Source organism: Myxine glutinosa, chromosome 1 (assembly GCF_964187855.1).
Source record: "Myxine glutinosa chromosome 1, kmMyxGlut1.1, whole genome shotgun sequence".
NCBI lineage: Eukaryota > Metazoa > Chordata > Myxini > Myxiniformes > Myxinidae > Myxine > Myxine glutinosa.
Genome location: NC_136261.1, coordinates 132,506,115 through 132,525,495, shown reverse-complemented (window position 1 = coordinate 132,525,495; position 19,381 = coordinate 132,506,115). Strand labels below are relative to the sequence as shown.

Below are 19,381 nucleotides of genomic sequence, written 5' to 3'. Positions count from 1 at the left end.
TGATGATATTTCACAGAACCTTTGTTTTTGATTCAGAACTTATATCCTTTTAAATCAGAAAATAAAAATAAATGGCTGACAAAATTATTGACACCCTAGACTTAATATTTGGTTGTGGTTGTAGACCTTTGGACAAAATAACTGCAGTGAAGTGCTTCCGATAGCCATTAATGAGCTTCCTGCACCTCTCTACTGGCAGTTTGGCCCACTCTTCTTGTGCAAACTGCTCCAGTTCTCCCAGATTCGAAGGGTGCCTCTTCCCAAATGCTGTTTTCAGATCTCCCCACAGGTGTTCAATGGGATTTAGATCTGGACTCATTGCTGGCGACTTCAGAACAGTGCAGTGTTTTGTCTTGAACCATTCCTAGGTGCTTTTTGAAGTGTGTTTGGGATCATTGTCTTGCTGCAAGACCCATGACTTGAACGGAGACCCAGCTTTCTGACACTGGGTTGAACATTGCGCTCCAAAATGCCTTGTTAATCTCCTGATTTCATGATGCCATGCACACATTCAATTCACCCAGTGCCAGAGGCAGCACAGCAACCCCAAAACATAATTGAACCTCCTCCATGTTTGACTGTAGGGAAGGTGTTCTTTTCTTTGAAGGCTTCATTTTGTTTTCTGTAAACATAGAGATGATGGGCTTTCCCAAAACGCTCTAATTTGGTCTCATCTGTCCACAGGACATTCTCACAGAAGGATTTTCGCTTGTTCAGGTGTGTTTTGGCAATCTCCAGTCGGGCTTTCTTATGTCTCTCTCAGCAGTGGGGTCCTCCCGGGTCTCCGACCACAGAACCCCCTTTCATTGAGTTGGCGACGGATGCGGCGAGTTGAAACTGTCGTATCTTGTGTCTGAAAGTCAGCTTGAATCTGTTTGGCAGTTGATCGAGTTGCTTTCTCCACCATTCGACCAATCCTTAGCTGCAATCTTCGATCAAGTTGGATGTCCCTGTTCTCTGCTGTTGTGCTTGTGTGCTTCCCTCTCTCTCCCCATCTTGTCTTCCGCTCCATTTATTGTATGTTTTGTGATTAATGTTTGCTCTTACACGAGCCTCAATCTTGTATACAAAAAAAAAGGTTTTCTCTTGAGGCCACGTCCAGGGAGGTTGGCTACAGTGCCATGGGCCTTATACTTCCTGATAACATTGTGTACGATGGACACAGGAACATCAAGGTCTCTGGAGATGGACTTGCAGCCTTGAGATTGTCCATGCTTGCCTAAAATCTTGTTTGATTTACTCAGACAATGCTCTGGTTTTCTTTCTTTTCTCCATGCTCATTGCGGTACACACAGTGACACAAAACAGCAGAAGGACTCCTTTTCTCCATTCAAACTGGTTGAATGAGTGATTTTTTATATTGTAGGCACCTGCAACTCATCACTGGTGCGTTCAATTTTAAAGTAAAGGAGAATCACCTGCTTGAAATGTAATTATTTCTAACAACTTCTAAAAGTTGCCAATAATATTTTTCGGGCCATTTTAGTATTTCTGTGGAAGAAGCTAAAATTTTGTGATTTTTTTTCTGCTTTTTTTGTTTTGTTCCACTGAAAACCAAATAAATACATATGTGGATACCAAAAGATTTTTTTAACTTCATCAATTTTCTGGAAGAAATGGTGCATTATTTGAAAAATGTGCAAGGGTGCCAATATTTTTGGCCACGACTGTATATTAATGTTGTCAATAGTAAATTGCATAAACCTTCCATGCAGGAGATTAAGTGAGGACCACACCATTGTTTATGTCCATGGTGCTCAGTATGCTCTTTGTCAATGCTTGTTGACATTAAGTAATTGGTCATCTTTGATAATGTGACCAGCTTCAGGGAGGAAATTGACCAGACTTGAAAAAGCCAACTAACGGCAAATTCCTTAACAATTCTTATCTTATGGCCAGCTCTTTCATTCATTCGACAAATATAGTATAGGGAAATGCACAACATTGTCGGGAGGTTGTGTTCAACCACCACCCCCAAAACCCCAGCCCTCGGATGTGTCAAAGCCATGCGGCAGTTCGGAAACATAGATCGGCATGTCGGCAGCTGATTCCCGGCATACCCGCTCTTGCTCAATCAGGCATTACGTCGTGAAAACCTTCTGTTCTGTGACAGTGTTCTCAGAAGCTCTTTGCTCTGGCGATTTTGGGCATTTTCAGCTCTTCACATTCCTGTGTTAAAAGCTGTTCACACTCCTGGGCTAAAAGCTGTTCACACTTCTGGGCTATAAGCTGTTCACACTCCTGGGCTAAAAGCTGTTCACACTCCTGCACTAAAAGCTGTTCACACTCTTGCGTTAAATGCTCTGCATGCTCGTCCGTTCTCCTCAAAGTTTTTCTCCTCTGGCGATCTCAGATGTTCACGTCTTTCCGTGTGAGCCGCCGTTAACTGTCAATCATGCAGGATAAGATTTCCGTCAAGAAGCTAATTGCTGGCTTTCACAATGCCAATTTGACATACATTCCCACTTCTCCCCCGACTCCTCTTATTCTCTGCCTATTCTGACTCGCCATATGCAGCTACTGGGAAAGATGATGTATATGTGTGAGAACCTATATGAAAACCTGAATGGGATGGACTGGAATCTGGAATTTTTTCCCCCAATTGTGGTTCGGTAGTTTGGTAAATCCGGTAGTGAGGGTTCACTTTTGCATTTGCGGTACTGTTTCTGTCTGTTTCGTTCATTGACAGAGGTTTTTTATTAAAACATTTACTGTGCCTGAAAAAAAACGAGCTTCCAGGGAAGCAGAACTCAACTGAACTGACTGGGCAAGTTAACGGACGACAGACGGCGACGACACGACGGACGCCGGAGGGTTCAGCATGTGATGAACTCAACTGGACGGCAGTCCAGTTGAGTTAAAAAGTGGAATGAATAAACCTAAGATATTCAGTCAACATGTGAAATAAAAGTGAAAGTTTGCCTTTTTGGATAATGGGTCCTCCATTATTTGTATGTCCGGGTAAAGGAGGTTCTACTGTGCTACAATTTGGAGCAGTCAGGACTTTCTTCATACACACTAAATAAGTGTTGATGCTGATAGCTAGTCAAGGGGGAAAACAGGAAATCGAGATTCTCTTTTCACTGGCCTTTTACAATGTCATGTTTATTATGAACATGGATGCACAGATTATGCCATATTTTTTGAATGACCCCTGTTCCATATTTATTTGCAGCATGTGAATGAATGGAATATTGCCCACCTGAACACCGTCTTGGATGTTGTGGAGCAGGAAAGTGGCATTACCATCGATGGTGTGAACACACCCTATTTATACTTTGGGATGTGGAAGACGACATTTGCATGGCACACAGAGGACATGGATCTCTATAGCATCAACTATCTCCACTTTGGGGAACCAAAGTCCTGGTAAGTCTTCCAATCACTAATATTGGCTTTATTTATTTAATATCATAAATGTGGAAAATGTATGGTTCTGGGTCTGTTGGCTCATGCACTGCCTCCTTACAGTTCGTTGAAGCAATGTTTTAGGACCAGATCCACGTGCGAATTCTCTCTATCTCTCCCCACACCCCCCCCACCACCCCCAGCATTTTTTTCACTCCGAAGGATCATTAACTCTTTGTACCTGTTATTTCCATCCTGGGTTCATTCCTTATGTCTTCCTTTCTCAATACCTGACAATTGAACTGGCATCCTTTTATTCGAATTAATTTGCCTCTTGTATTTAAAGCTTTTAATAACATTTTGAAAATGCTTTACCTGCCTTATTTGCCATCTTCTGTCTCAGCTCCACTCTCCCCTGGCCTCCTTCTCAGCTTCCCCCTTGCTCCATCCCATCTCCAAGTTCATCCACACCCATTTCCATATTCCTGCACCCTGTCAACATCGCCTCCTCCTCTGCCCCAAACTGTTGACCTCAAACATCCAAGACCTCTGCTCCAATCTGATATCTCTCAATCCTGAAAAACAATAAAGCCTGATAATTTCTCAATATTTATTGATCTATCTCTCTTGATCTACAGTGCCCTTCATAAGTATTGCAACAGTGGTCAAATTTGGTAGTATTGCTAAATACTCAAGCAATTTGGATTTTATATCAAAAGATGAATGAGGCAAGAGTACAGAAGATCAGCTTTTATTTCTTGGTATTTATATGCATATATGTTTTACCATTGTAGAGCAATAGCACTTTTTATGTTCAGTCTGTGTCTGTAGCATTTTAGATAAGCATAAGCATTGGAACAAATGACAGACAGGTATTTCTTGTTGCTCAGGTGTTTCATGTTGCAATGATTATTCACACATTAAAGAGCTATGAATGTCTAGTCTTGGGTTTAGCCTTTGCTTTTGCCTTGGGAGTCTACCCTTGGAGTAAGTAGGCATAAAGCAACATGAAGACCAGAGAACTGTCTGTGAAAGTAAAGCAAGCAATTTGGAAGCTGAAAGAACAGAATAATTCAATTATAACCACAACACAAAATTGGGCAACAACAACTTGGAATATCTTAAAAGAGAAACCACAAGTGTACGTAGCAATAGACAACGGCCAGGTCACCTAAGGAAAACAACTGCAGTTGATGACAAAAAAATCATCAGAGCTGTGAAGAAAAACTGTAAAACAACTGTCAGTGACTTCAGCAAGTGTGTAGGGGTGAAAGAATCACAATCTGCCGTTCGCCTAATATTTTGACAAGATAATTACAAAGGCTACACTGCAAGATGCAAACCTCTCATCAGCACTAAACATAGACTAGATTAGAATTTGCCAAGAAGTACAGATGTGAGCCAGTAGAGTTCTTGTACAAAGTTTTATGGACAGATGAGACCAAGATTGACCTTTACCAAAGCGATGGAAAAGCGAAAGTGTGGAGAAAGGAAGGAACTGCATATGATTCAAGGCATACTACCACCTTGAATGTGTACAAGTGTACAAGAAAATGTGTACAGTTTGTCGAAGCTGTTCACACTCCTGGGCTAAAAGCTGCTCACCCTCCTGCGCTAAAAGCGCAGCCTTTCTTGTACACATCTTGTACTATGTGTCCAAGAAAATGCCTCCAAACTCATTATGCGGTGCCTCACCATACAACAAGACAATGATCCAAAATACACTGCCAATGCAACCAAGGAGTTAATCAGGGGAAAAAAGTGGAATGTTTTAGACTGGCCAAGTCAATCTCCTGATTTAAATCCAATGGAGCATGCGTTTCACTTTCACCCCCTCCCCCCCCCCCCTCCATTTCCCCCCAAAACAAACAACAACTGCAAATGGCTGTAGTAAAGGCTTGTCAAAGCATCTCAAAGGAAGATACCAAGAGTTTGGTGATGTCAATGGGTCACAGGCTCAATGTAGTTATTGCATGCAAGGGATATGCAACCAAATACTAACTATTACATGACTTTTAATTTACGCTTAAGTTACTATGCTTGAATACTTATGCTTACCTAAAATTGGGGGACAGTTCATAAAAAGTGCTACTGTTGTACGCTAGTAAAATAGATATTCTGTACTTATTGCCTCATATTCATCTTTTGATCTCAAATCCAAATTTATTGATTATATAGTACTAATAAATTTGACTTCACTGTTCCAATACTTATGGAGGGCACTGTATCTCTCTCTCCTTCCACTTCCTCTTCCTCTGCCTCTTCCTCTACCTCTCCCTTTCCCTCTCCCTCTCCCTCCCCCTCTCCCACTCCCTCCCCCTCTCTCAACCAACCTTTAACCATTCATCCCAACTCTCCCTTCCTCATATGTAGTCATTTCAATTGTCACCAGTCTAATTGGCTGGGTATGGGTACTTCTCTCTCCAGCCATGGCACTATAGCAAATGACGTCTGTGACTCCATGGGCCTGACTCGATCTGTGAACTTTCTGACCCAGATTTATGCCCATGGCCAATCCTCCCTTCTGGACTTTGTAATTAACAACTTTATGGCTAATATCTCCTCTGCTCCAATTGGTTCATCTCTTCATGTGCTTATTAGAGTCAACATCTCTCTGGCTATTTTCAGAGAGTCCTGTCAGCACCAGCGAGTCTCACAGTACACTCAGGCTGACTGTCAGGGACTGCAAGCTGCCATCTCACTTTAAAACTAGTCTCCTATGTCTGCCACCCCTTATATTAACTTGGCCTGGGAATTCTTACACAGAAATCATCTCTCTTATGTACAGGGGGGACATTAATCCCATCTCCTCTTCAGTTATCATACCCTTCCTCCCGCCCATAGTACACTGAATAATGTGGTGACGCAGTTGCATTGAAACACCTTTAGTGCAGCGGCATAGCAAACCAATTGTGCATTTTGTGATGGAAGCACCAAATTTGGCAGAATGATAGAATATTATATGGAGAACATTTTCAGATATGGAACCACTTTGGAATTCACCCCAATGTGGCCGCCATATTGGATTTCAAAATGGCGGCTTAAAAATCTTTAATTACAAATATTTCTGGTTCTATACCAGCTACAGCCTTGATTTTAGTGTCTGGATGTACAAACTTGAGGTCAAGGAATTGAATGGTTCTACTTAGAAGTTGATTTACTGACGCCATATTGGATTTCAAGATGGCGGAAATTGATTTACTGACGCCATATTGGATTCCAAGATGGCGGCTTCCGAAAATCTGCTGACCGATATCTCTGGTTCTATGCCAGCTAGATACTTGATTCTGGTGTCTAGATGTACATTTCTGAGGTCAATGAATTGAATGGTTGTATTGAAATATGTTTTAATGCACATAAGCAACTGATAATCCCATATTACGTACATTGTATACACACGTTCAGCAAGAGAACTAGCGAGCGTATTGCATCAAGTCATGCCAAGTGTCACAGTTCCAACTCAATGTGAGCAGTCACCATCACAGGCACACAGTGCTGTGCATTTCAGAGCCGCTTTCTTGCACTTGCATCTCCCACTGCAACCTTTTTCGCACCCACAACAGATGAGTTCATAGCAGGATTTGGCAGCTTCTGGTAGTGTTGTCCACAGAGGATCGAACTGTCCGTCATTGTCCACCCACCCCCAGTCGCATGGTGATGGGAGATAGCAGTGTGGGACAAGAGACTGTCCCCAACAATGTCCACCCTGGTAAGTTGCTCTCTTCACGTGTTGTACTAGGGCGGCCTGTGTTGGAGGTATTGCTTCAATGGATCGAGATTTCTTTGCAAAGAGTTTCTTTCTTGCCAGATTCACCTCAGAACATGTGCATGTGCGGTCGTACAGAAGCACTACGTATCTCTCCAGGGTTGCCAGTGTATCCTCAGAGATCTCACTTGGTGCAGATGCCAGGTCCAGGAATGCATTGGTCACTTCTGGAAAAGTTTCCCATACTGCCCATGCTGTTTTCTTGCCACGACCTGCAAAGCTCGAGACAGTATCACACCCTGTGATTGCATGGAAGATTGGCAGTGCCTTGGCTTTGTCTGGTCCCAGGGTAGCAGACAGCTCGTGTGCTGCTATGTAGCAGAAGTTCTTTCCGGTTCCAAACGCTAACCAGAGTTCGTCCACTACCTCATTAAGCTCCTGGGCCATCCACACAGCGAGAACCACCACATCTGTGTCCACGGTGCGGATGAGTACTCTGCGGTGTCCAGATTTCATAGCAGCTGCTGCGTGGAGCATCATGCGCGTGTCTGCTTCCTCGTGATTGCACGGGGCCAAAGCGGCTGTGTCTGCACATGGTGGTACAGCAATGACCTGTTGGTGTAAGCATGAACAATACCGTGATGTAAATTAAATGTGAATTCCTTTGGTGTAGGTGGTCACGAATAAAACCTGACATGAATCTGCATAACATTTATTAATTTATTTCAGTACATTATTTCAAGTACATAAATACAGGGCAATTATTATTATTATTATTATTATTATTATTGTTATTTACTTGGCATCAAACACATGAAATCATACAATATGACATTGCACATATAACAGTAGCCTGTTCGTGTACACTCCCCCAAGATGCCAGGAAAGAAAAAAGCAATTCAAGAACACTATGGCCAATAGGCCTTTCTTAACAATTTGAGGGAGTGTACCGTGGACAGGTAAAGATTATATATACAATACAAAATATTCTTCCGAATAGATAATACAAATCGGGATTATATAATCAAAATTAAATTATATGAAAAGAATACACATATGTGGGTAAGAATTTACTCTACAACAGCATAAATCAATAATACATTGTATAATATGTACTGAAACCACAGAAGATTGTACACACACTCTCAAACACACAAGCAGGCACGCACCCACTCTCACCACCCAGACACATACACACACTTTCACTAACACACACTAACATACATCATGCACATTACCTGTTCACCGTCAGTAGCAATCAGCTGTTTGTCTGGCACATCGATGGACTCCGTGACCTGCTTAGACAGAAAGCTGAAGAGTTCCTCCTTGTTCTCGTCGACACGGAGGAAACTGTGCCAGTTGCCTGGTAGGAGGGCAGAGCCAGTGACACGTCTGCGTATTCCCTTGCCTCTGTTGGTCCTTGCAGTTGCCTTCAGGCTGCCTGACTTTGCATAGCGGTCCCACACTAGATCGAGACGAGATCGATGTTGAAGCTGTGACATAATGTATGGAACGAATACTTTTGTGGCATAGTCAAGAAATGTTTAGGTCTGGCCTGGGCTCAGCATTTGAACTATTACAGCTCCATCGAGGATCACAGAAGATACTTGTGGTGGGTCCGACTTTGTTTCGACAAGCTGTTCTAAGGGCTGCAACAAGTCAGCTTTGGAACCAAAGCGGAGCTGTCCATTTTGCGAGAGTGCTGGCGGATGTGCGCTGTTCTCATGTTTGAAGAACTGCTCGAGACCCCCATCTCTGGTTTGGCATGCGATGTATAGTCTGGAGAAGAGCTCTGAATCACTCTTTGCAGAGGCTACTTGTTGTTTGCTCTTCTGGGCAGCTTTGACCTTGATGGATGAAAACAACGGGAGTTTGTTGCGTTTGATGACATCATTGAGTGGCTTGGATCTGTCTGCCAGACGTTCCTTCTCAAATGAATGGAACTGATCTCTCCCAATCTGTAAAGCTGTACGCACAGTATCTACAACAGCTGGGCCCAAGATCTCCAGTGTGCCCAGGACCAGCAAATCTGTGCTTTCTTCTTCAAAGGGGCTGCCCATCTCTTCGATGACTGTTGTCAGTGCACGGACATCTTGGACGAACTTCTTCTGCACACTGTCGGTTTGCTCATGGTGGTGGGTGTGCTCTCCCCTTTGGCGCAGTTGCTGTGAGGTCTCAAATTCTGTGATGACCCGAGCAATTTCGGGGCCAGCCACCATCCACCGTCGAAGGGCACTTGGATTTTCAGTTAGGCCCACTGCCCCGCCATCGCCTTTGACCGTGGCATTGTTTTGTTCATGAGCCTGGTCTAGGGAGATGGCGGAGAAAGCATCCTAGTCTTCTTGGATGTGAAGTGCCCCGCATGGAACTTGGCAGCAACATCTGGGTGTTTCTCTGCAATGCCAACCATGTCCCTGATGTGGACTGGTAACCAGCGAGCATAGTGGATATGGCCCAATGCAGCAAACCATGCAGCTAGCTCTGGTAGGGTGTCCATGTACAGCGTGAAGTTGGACTCTCTCAGTGAACGTATGTAGAGGAGTATACAGAGCTCCAGGTTAAGTACAGTGGCCCAGTACTGAAACTGTGGACATGCCGCTGCTCTCTGGTCACACCATGCCTCGAACTCCAATGGTTCCTCATCTCTTGCAGTTGCTCTTTCGTTGTATATGTCATATGCACGATGCTGCAGTATGTGTAGGGCAGCAACAGTTACTTGGTGGGCGCGTCTTGTACGGCTGACGTGAGCTGCACGCAAGAAGGAGTCTGCTGTGCCAGCTGTTGCTATCTCTGCCTGAACCAATACCTGTGTCCAACCGCTGTCTTGCAGCCAGTCTCCTGCTGTCTTCAAAGCTGCCATCTCTGTGTGTAGACCACCCAGCATGACCACAAAGAGATCTTCACCATGTGTGTCTGGCCAGTTCCATTGCACCTGCTTGGCGATCGCATAAAGTGGTTGGTCCAGTGTGACGACGGGTATCTGTCCAGGGTTTAGCTCATTGATCGCTGCTTTCACGACATCCATGGCATGGCGGATCATTGCCACTGAGTGGGCTTGGTCATGGAAGAGGGGAAGCAAGGCAGTGGGTGTGACTGTGATACTAGTATCCTTGGCCGATTGGTTCTCTGCGTGATGTGCAGCCCAAGAAATGTTTCCTGGATTCTGTGTGTCACCACTGTCACATGCATCCTTCACAGTCTGGAGCCACCTCTTCTCTTTATCCAGTTCAGCTTGTGCAGGATTCCTCTGCAGCGACGCCTGGGTTCCAGCTGGTACAGGGTGGCTTTTGGCAAGTGAACTAACTGGTTGTACATCTGTGTAATACCGTGGAAGGTCCTCCACAGTCTTGACATTTGAGACACCCCCGATGATGACAATACCTCGGTCTGTGCCTTGATTGTCATAGTCTGGATGTTGTATCAATGAAATACCAGTTCCGTGGAAGGAGTCGTGTGCTGTCGTGGAACTGGGATTGTGGTCTATATTATCCACAGCTGATGTGGTGAACACTCCACCGCGGAGCTTTGGGGGACAGACCACCTTCTCCGCCCGAAAGCGCTGACAGACCCCATTCCCCAGCTCTGCAGAGATCCGTAGCACTCTATCATAGGCAATGCTGATCCCTAGTCCAGATAATGTGTCAACCAGTTCCCTCTTTCTCGTATGGGCATGAAGCATCAAGCCAAGATATATTGGCAAAGGAGTCTCTTGACTAATGCTGTGTCGTACGTCTGTGCCTGCACCTCTCCTCTCATGCTTCACACTGTTGTATTTGAGAAGTTGAGCTATTGTCACAGACGCCGATGCCGATGACTGACATGCCTGATCTTTGATGCCTGCGCCCTCTAAAATCATGGAGACCATTGTCAGCAGCAGTTGTGGCACAGACTCTTCTTGACATTTGTTTGAGAAGGACCCATTGAAAGGCTGAGATGACTGGAACATATCCTTCCTTATAATCCCTGCAGCTCGTGCCAGGTGCACAACATCACTGTCAATATCATGTTGACATGCCTTGGCTAATGCACTGCCAATGTCTTCCTGAAACACCAGCAGGACATCTCTTCCCTGCCTGTGCTCCTGCAGATCAGGGAAGTGTGCCAGGATACGCTCCTTGAGTCTGGTTGTATGGACTCGTGTTTCCAGCACAACTCCGAACTGTTCCATTCTCATTGTGTAGAGCTTGGTGAGGTCTGCCATTTTGAATACAGGAGCAGTGTCTTCTTCTTTAGCAGTTTCCTCTATGTACGTTACCAGTTCAGCAAGGACTATTGCTGAAATGACATCTACCGTGCTCTGGCTTTGCTCAGCAAGCTTTTTTGCTGCCCTCACGCGGTTGTATAGGGATGTCAAACATTTCTTATGGTACTTGGCCTCTCTTGCGACCATGTCCCCAGCACTCAGTTGGGCTAACAAAGTGGTATCCTGAAGAAACTCTGCAGCCTTGCGAACGTGTTTATCTAGTTCCAATGTCGCTGCTTGATGAAACTCCAAACCAAGCTCTTGCTGGCAGAAGAAGCACAAATTGTCGCATATGCTATCAACACAAGCTGCCTGAGACCTAGTAAGCTTGTACTTATCTGTGATTGTACTGGGGATAGGGCTTCCCTCTGAATGACTTCTCTTCTGTACCCGCTGTAGCTTGGTAGTGTTATATTTCACCCTGCATGACTTGTGCCACTTGGCTTGGTGGGCAGCTAGAGTGGCAGCTATCCCTTGGCCTTCATCCAGTCATTGCAAGTCCACGTCTTGTGGCAGCTTGTCTAGTTTATTGAATGCTGATAGATTGTCTTCAAGTGTCTTGTATCCAGCACCTGCATCAGTTCTTTTCGTGACAGCAGGACACTGTAGGGACTCTCCTATATCAACTTGACACAGAACACAGAGTTCCCAGTCCAGTGGCGTCTTTGGCGTTGAAGTTACATGCTTGGTAACATGAACGAACTTGAACTGCTTCGACATGATTGAAACCTGGATGGAGCAAACAAACAAAAAAGTCATTTAATTAGGGGTTAATCAACGGACCAGCATGTTTTATCTACAGGACAATACACGACCCCCCCTGAAATTTGACACCAAATGACCTCTTTTAGGGGTATTTTTGGCCGAAATTTTCAAATTTTTCACTCCCCAGACCCCTAGATGTTCCCTTGAGCTCAGAATCGCCGCTGTAATGTGTCTACTGATGTTAGAAAAGATATAGGGTGAATGGGGCAATAATTGTGCCTGTAGGATTTGTTTCCGCCACCCCCCCTAAGGGTTACAGATTTTTAAAGCCGCCATTTTGAAATCCAATATGGCGGCGACCTTGGGTGAATTTCAAAGTGGTTCCATATCTGAAAATGTTCTAAATATAACATTCTATCATTGTGCCAAATTTGGTGCTTCCATCACAAAATGCACAATTCTTCTTAAATTTTTGCTATGCCGCTGCACTACTTACCTTCTCTTTCTGGAAGGAAAATCCGACCGAAGGCAATCTCGGATTACTCCACAAAGCCCACAACAAGTATGCGTGTGCACTCTCCGGAGAGCCAGAATATAACATCTGGCCAACCTCAAGACTGAACTTTCAAACTTGTCTCCTACCTCAAAATCCTTGTGGTGCCTTGTTGGCAAGTCTGTCTCTGGAGTATCCTCCCCCTCCATCCCATTCCTCACTCCAAATGGCACCACAACCGATTGCTCATGATAATGGCTGAATGTCCCATTTGTGTTTGCTTCCAAATCTTGTCCCCAACCTCTTGTCCCCTGTACCCACTCAAGCCAGTCTTTCTCAACTGCTCCTGGACTCTATCCTTTTCACCTGTGAAGGTTAAGTTCTGACACCCCTTGACTATTCTATAACTGGCCTGGACAGTGTCATTGCACTTATCATAGAAACTTGCTCTGCTCCTTTTGCACATCTTCTTTTGCTCTGTTCACTCTATAATTTATCTGGGTCATCTTTCATCTGCTTGGAAATCAGAAAACTTCACCGCATTACATAAAAAGGTGCAAAAACTGATCCTCTTAACTACAGACCTATCAGCTTACTTGCAATCATCAGCAAGGTCATGCAATCCATCATGGTAGTTGAATCAAATCCTTCCTTCTCTGACCATCAATTCAGTTTCATATTTCCACTCTACTCTTGATATGCTGCTTTTGCTCTTCTACCATTGGATGGAAGCCCTCAATGTCAGACATGAGATCTGGGCTGTCTATTGAGACATATCTCGAGTTTTTGATACAGTCTGGCACTTCGTGTTGCTTTCCCACCTGTCTACCTGTGGCATCCAAGGCCAACTCCACTCATCACTTACTGACCTCCTTTCCTCTTGAAACCAATGTGCGGCTCTCACCAGGATCTTCATTTTGTCTCCTAGTTAAGGCAAAAGTGACCAAGGTAGTGTTTTGGCCCAGTCATATTCTAATCTTCATCAATGATCTCTTTGGCTCTCAAACTCCTTGTATCTTTGTTGATGACTACACCCTCTGCCATACCCCCCCCCCCCCCCCCCATCCATCAGATAGGCAGGCAGCAGCCTCTTCCCTTTCTGCAGACATTGATATAATCTAAATCTCATCAAACACTTGGAAAATGCCTTTCAGTCCTAACAAATTTCTCTCTCTCTATCTATCTCTATCTTTATCTCTATCTCTATCTCTATCTCTATCTCTATCTCTATCTCTGTCTCTATCTCTGTCTCTGTCTCTCTCTGTCTCTGTCTCCTATCTCTATCTCTATCTCTCTCTCTCTCTCTCTCTCTCTCTCTCTCTCTCTCTCTCTCTCTATCTCTATCTGTCTCTGTCTCTATCTCTCTCTCTCTCTCTCTCTCTCTCTCTCTCTCTCTATCTCTATCTGTCTCTGTCTCTGTCTCTATCTCTATCTCTCTCTCTCTCTCTCTCTCTCTCTCTCTCTCTCTCTCTCTCTCTCTCTCTCTCTATCTCTATCTGTCTCTGTCTCTGTCTCTGTCTCTATCTCTATCTCTATCTCTATCTCTATCTCTCTCTCTCTCTCTATCTCTATATCTCTATCTCTATCTCTATCTATCTCTCTCTCATCTATATTCCTAACAATACTCATGAGGTTCATTAATTTAAACTTCTGGGTCTCAATATCAGCCATGATTTTTTTTTGGCAACCCACCCTTCTAGGTTGGCCTCCAAAGCCAGTTGCAGACTGGGCATTCTCCAATGTGTAAAGTCTGTCTTTGGCACACCTGAATTATTATCCATCTCCATGGCCTTCATCCACAGCATGATAAAGTCATGTTCTCGGCTCTGGACTGGCACCCCTTCCTCATGCTTTGCTCGGCTTGATGTCGTTGAAACCAAAGCCTTCAAAATCATTAAACTTTTCAGCGATAGGGGAGAGGCAGGTTAGTTGATACACTTTTCAGTTATGTTGGCCTATAATGAAGACTGTTAGCTCGACAGGATTCATAAATTGTCCAAAATAAATATCAGGGTCTTGTACATATCTGTGAAGCATGCCAGATCCACTGCATTATCAAACTTGCTATGGTGGCTCACAAAAAAACTGTTTGTCAAACATATCATCTGACCTGACCAAGTGGGTTAGTTGATACACCTTGGTAGGTTAGATGATACATAGATTTACATGGTGAATGAGTTAGATGATACATAGCTGCTATGTATGCATAGGTAATGTAAAGTATATCTAACAATAGGTCTAAAGGTTAAGTTAGAGAAAAAAAAAGAAGATCTGTCAAACAAATGAATCGGCAAGCATCAAATATCAGGAAAGGAACAAGATTCACAACTCAGATGGACACAACTCTTATATTCTAAAGATGTACAGTGTAGGCTATATAGGCCTACATATATTATGATGTATGAATCCCAGTTACAAATGGCTCCAGCATTGTCTTGTAAAAAAAAAAAATGAATGGGTTGGTTGATACAGGTCGGTCGGGTTAGTTGATATGCGTATCAACTCAGACTGTATCATGTAACCCATCCATGGGTTTTTTGCAACACATGTTGCCCACATGCTTATGTGTATTATCCTGGCAATCAAAGCAGTGTAGGCTGAAAGCCACTTTCACAAGGTATAATCGACCAATGAGAACTCCTGTGAAATCTATGTAGTATTATCACAATAAATGATCTTACCTTTTGTTGGCGTTTTTACTCAGGAGGACACAAATCAGGTTTTTTGGAGAATCACACCCTTTCTTTGTCTGTAACTTCTTTACCTACTTCTCAATGATATGTAATGCAACTAGCTAACAACAGAGGGCAGCATTTACACAAGTTTCATTTCTGAGGGCTAGGAGGAAGGTTGTATCAACTAACCTACTGTATCAACTAACCTGCCTCTCCCCTATAGCTGGATCTCAGGGCCTATCACTTTCACATCGCAAAAAAGTCGGTTGTCTGGTGATGTGAAAATGAATAGAGCAACAAAGACCTCTTGAGGTCAATTAAAACTTGATGCATCTACAAATAAAAACATCATCAGCATTCCATTAGTCTACAAAGATACAAAGAATACATGGCAATACATTTGAATGAAGCGACCGAAGCAACTACCATTAAACCGCGGAAGCTCACCTAACTCTCTCATAGAATCATGACTTAGTGTGTCTCCCGTCATCCTCGCAGCAGATTACATATGCATCCCGCCCCCTCACCAAGGGGACGGCCCTCCTGAACCAGGGATGTGTATTAAGCCAAGCACTCGCATCAAGTAGACTTTTCACCACATCTGGCTTTTGACAACTCATTTCTTGTCTTGCACTATGCCCTTTCTATGCTCTGTTCTCCACTTTTTTTCTGGTCTTACACCCTCTGTCCTTAATGTTCTACGTCGCTCCACAGCTCCCCCAAGGCAATGTTTATGCAGAGCCTATGGTGTCTTCCAATAACCCCCTTCTGGTAAAACTCTCAGAATCCATACACTGCTCACTTATAGCTCATTCGTTCTCTTTCTAACTTTCACTGTCTCTTTAATCACATTCCTTCGTTGAGGGATTCATGACAGCTGTTCTCTACCATCTCAGGTCACCCCCATCCAAACCACAGCCATGATGCTTTCTCCCCCGCCCTCCCCCCCATTAGCCCTCCTCTTTCTGTGTTTCCAGTTTTGCTTCCACTTCTGTGATTGATTTTGGCGTTGTCTCCATCTCATCCCCTTGCCCTCATTTCCCCTCACATTCCATATTTCTCCAAGTTTATTTTGTACTTTAACCCTGCTGTTAGTGTGATTTCCCTCCTCACAATATTTATACTGCTATTTTCATTCTGTTACGTCCTGATCTGTTTTGTGTTTTAGTTCCTACACAAGCCCTAACACTGAATACAAAAAGATTGATAACAGCTTCACTGATCATTCAGGTGTAGTTTTATTCGTTATTATGTACATTTGCATCATATTAACTAAATAAAGAATGAGAGGATTCAGTTTGGATAAACACAGATGATGCCATATGATTCGCATTGGAATTGGGCATTTTGCAGGAAGTTGTATACAGTACCTCAAATAGAAAAGAGATGGCAGTAAGACCCCACAAACCAAAAATCAATGGCATTCATGTGTTCAGAGTCTTGTTCAACTTGTGGTTAGTGCAAGAATAGGACTCGACAATCACCAAAGAAAGACCAATCTTGTACTTGACACCATTGACTTTCTGGAGCAGTAGGCATCATCAACCGTGACATGACGTTCACGATTTATGAATTTGTATTTTTTTTTCTTCTTTTTTTGTGTGTGCAGGAGGACATATTATTGTCATCTAGACCCTTCCTGTGCTTGCTAAATTGACACCTGGAGAGGAAATACTGTATGCATAATTACCATATATGATTTGAAGTAACATGGGTTACTGTATTTAAGTGCGCCGTGCTGTGATTAATTTAGACTTTACTTGCGCTGGAAGCACTGATGCTAAAACAAAAACTGTCATACTTTGGATACCTCATACATGCAGAAAACGAAAGTCTGGAGAAGTCATCTGTGTTGGGTATGATTGAGGGAAAAGGAGGAAGAGGCAGACCTTATATGTCCTGGATGGATGGGGTTAAGGCTGCAACAAGCTGCCTCTGCCTGAATTGAGGCAGTGCCGGATTGGGATGTTTGTAGAAACCTGATCATGAATGTCACCAGAAGTCAGACACGACTTGACAGAACTAGATAACTAGATAACCAGACAACTTGAACTATGAGCAGGGTGGTCCACATATCTTGTTAACTGTGTAATTCCCTCCACCACCAAACGTGGATGGAGGTTATGTTTTCATCCCTGTCTGTCTGTTTGTCTGTCTTTTTGTTTGTCTGTCCGTTTGTGAACAAGATATCTCAAAAAGTTGTGGACGGACCCGGACGAAATTTGGCAAAGATGTAGCGTATACGACAAGGACGAAATAATTAGATTTTGGTGAAGATCCGGGTTTGGATATGAGAATTATTTAAGTGATTCTTCACCATTGGGAGATAGGGCCAAAAACGATACATAGCAGGATATCTCAAAAAGTTGTGGACGGATTTGGATGAAACTTTGTGGAGAGGTTGTGTGTGTGAAGAATCGAGCCGGCTCCGGATTAGGCGAGTATAATTTTTAAAGTGATTCTTCATCATTGAGTGATAGTGCTAAAACCGACATATAGCAGGATATATCAAAACGTTATGGACGGATTTGGACGAAACTTGGTTTATAGATTGGGTGTGTGACAACGACTAATCGATTCGATTTTGGTGAAGATCCAAATATGGATACGTATTTGATTTTGATTTGATGGATGATTTTGATTAAATGTGATTCTGTATTGTGATTTTCTGGTCTACTGTGGGATACAAAACGTAAACTGTTCACCTGGTGGAGGTATGCTCTCTACCGAGTGCCATTCTAGTTTTTTTTTTAGCATTTTGCTATACATTGTTTGCAAGCATGGATAACAAGACGTGCACCACAACACACAGAAAACATGGGAATATTCACCTTCATTTTCTGAACGGGCTTTATTTTGTTTTGAAGGCAAAGAATACATTTATCATTGGAGCATGATGACAATTTTTGAAAATCAAGAAATGTTCATTAATTTTTGTTATAACTAAATTTTATTTTAGCATAACAGATTAATTGGCAGGTATTTCATCTGATGTGCATTTCTATGATGTGGCAGGCAGTAAGACACCTGATTGATGAAAGTACACTCGCTCCTCAAATTTTCTCGGGCCTTTCATCCTGCAGCCTGATTATTATGAGTACCCACCCCCATTGACCTCCCCTCAATGTCTCTGGGGTTTCTATCCTTTGTTGCCTAATGTTGCATATCAATACACAGCTTGTGTTCAGGGACTAATTGTTTCTGGCTGTTTTCTGTGTAGATCATAATTTGCACCCTGCCAGCAGGTTGCATGATCTTTCAGTCTTACACATTCTGTTCCCATCTCGTGAGTATAATTTTTATCCATTTCAATCCCACACACCCCTCTTCCAACATCCATCCTCTTCCGTCCCTTTCCTTGCTCAGGTACGCAATCCCACCAGAACATGGCAAACGCCTTGAGAGACTTGCAAAAGGTACTATCTCGGGAGTATAATCGATGAAGCGGGTCATGGTACAGTGGGGGAATTTAATTCTGAAATAAGTTTAACCTGCAAGCCATGCTGCTTTTGAGAATATGCTGTGTTTGCATTGTGTTATGCCGACAATTTGATGTGCATGAATAAATAATAATTAATCTGCTAAAGCTTTTCACTGTGTGTTGTTTACAGTTTAGTAAAATGAAAACTGAGACCATAGTAATCCTCAGCTTTTGGCAATGTCTTTCCTTTTCTCTTGATTGCTTAATTGAACAGTGAGCATTTCTTCAAAGTTTCTTTATTAATTTTATAAAGTTATTTGTGACTTGTTTCGTTAGTTGTTTTGTTAGTTACTTTACTTGTTTAGTTATTTGTTTAGGTAATTACCCTGCACACGTGAAGGGAAAAGTGGGTATAAGCAATTGGTCATATCTGTCCGTTTGTGCATCTTGTCGGTTTATGATCGAGGAACAACTTATTTTAATTGAATTTATTTTTTTTGTAGACAAGATCGAGGCTCCAGAAAGAGCTAACATTAATCACACAAAAAAATCAAACAGACACATAAAACATATAATAAGGGGAGTGGTAGACAAGATGGGGAGAGATGGGGAAGCACACAAACACAACATTTGAGAGCAGGGACATCGGGAGATCTGTGGGAGTGAGAGGGCTTGGGAGGAGGCGTGGGAAGGGGGGGGGGGGGAGAGGTATAAAACACAAGGACACTGCAAGGACTTCCAGGAAAGAAGTTGGTATTTCAAAAAAGTGTATCTGGGGTGAATTAGCGGG

The 19,381-nt window shown here is 43.2% G+C and overlaps 1 protein-coding gene across 3 annotated transcripts in view; it reads left to right on the top strand.

Moving 5' to 3' along the window:
- The window catches only part of KDM4A (lysine demethylase 4A), a 209,963-nt gene that overhangs the window by 92,459 nt on the left and 98,123 nt on the right, over positions 1–19,381 (top strand). For all 3 annotated transcript variants that reach the window (XM_068118523.2, XM_068118529.2, XM_068118535.2), the window contains exons 5-6: positions 3,176–3,369; positions 18,537–18,586. In XM_068118523.2, the coding sequence (XP_067974624.1) occupies positions 3,176–3,369; positions 18,537–18,586 (244 nt within the window). The remainder of the gene's footprint in view (positions 1–3,175; positions 3,370–18,536; positions 18,587–19,381) is intronic.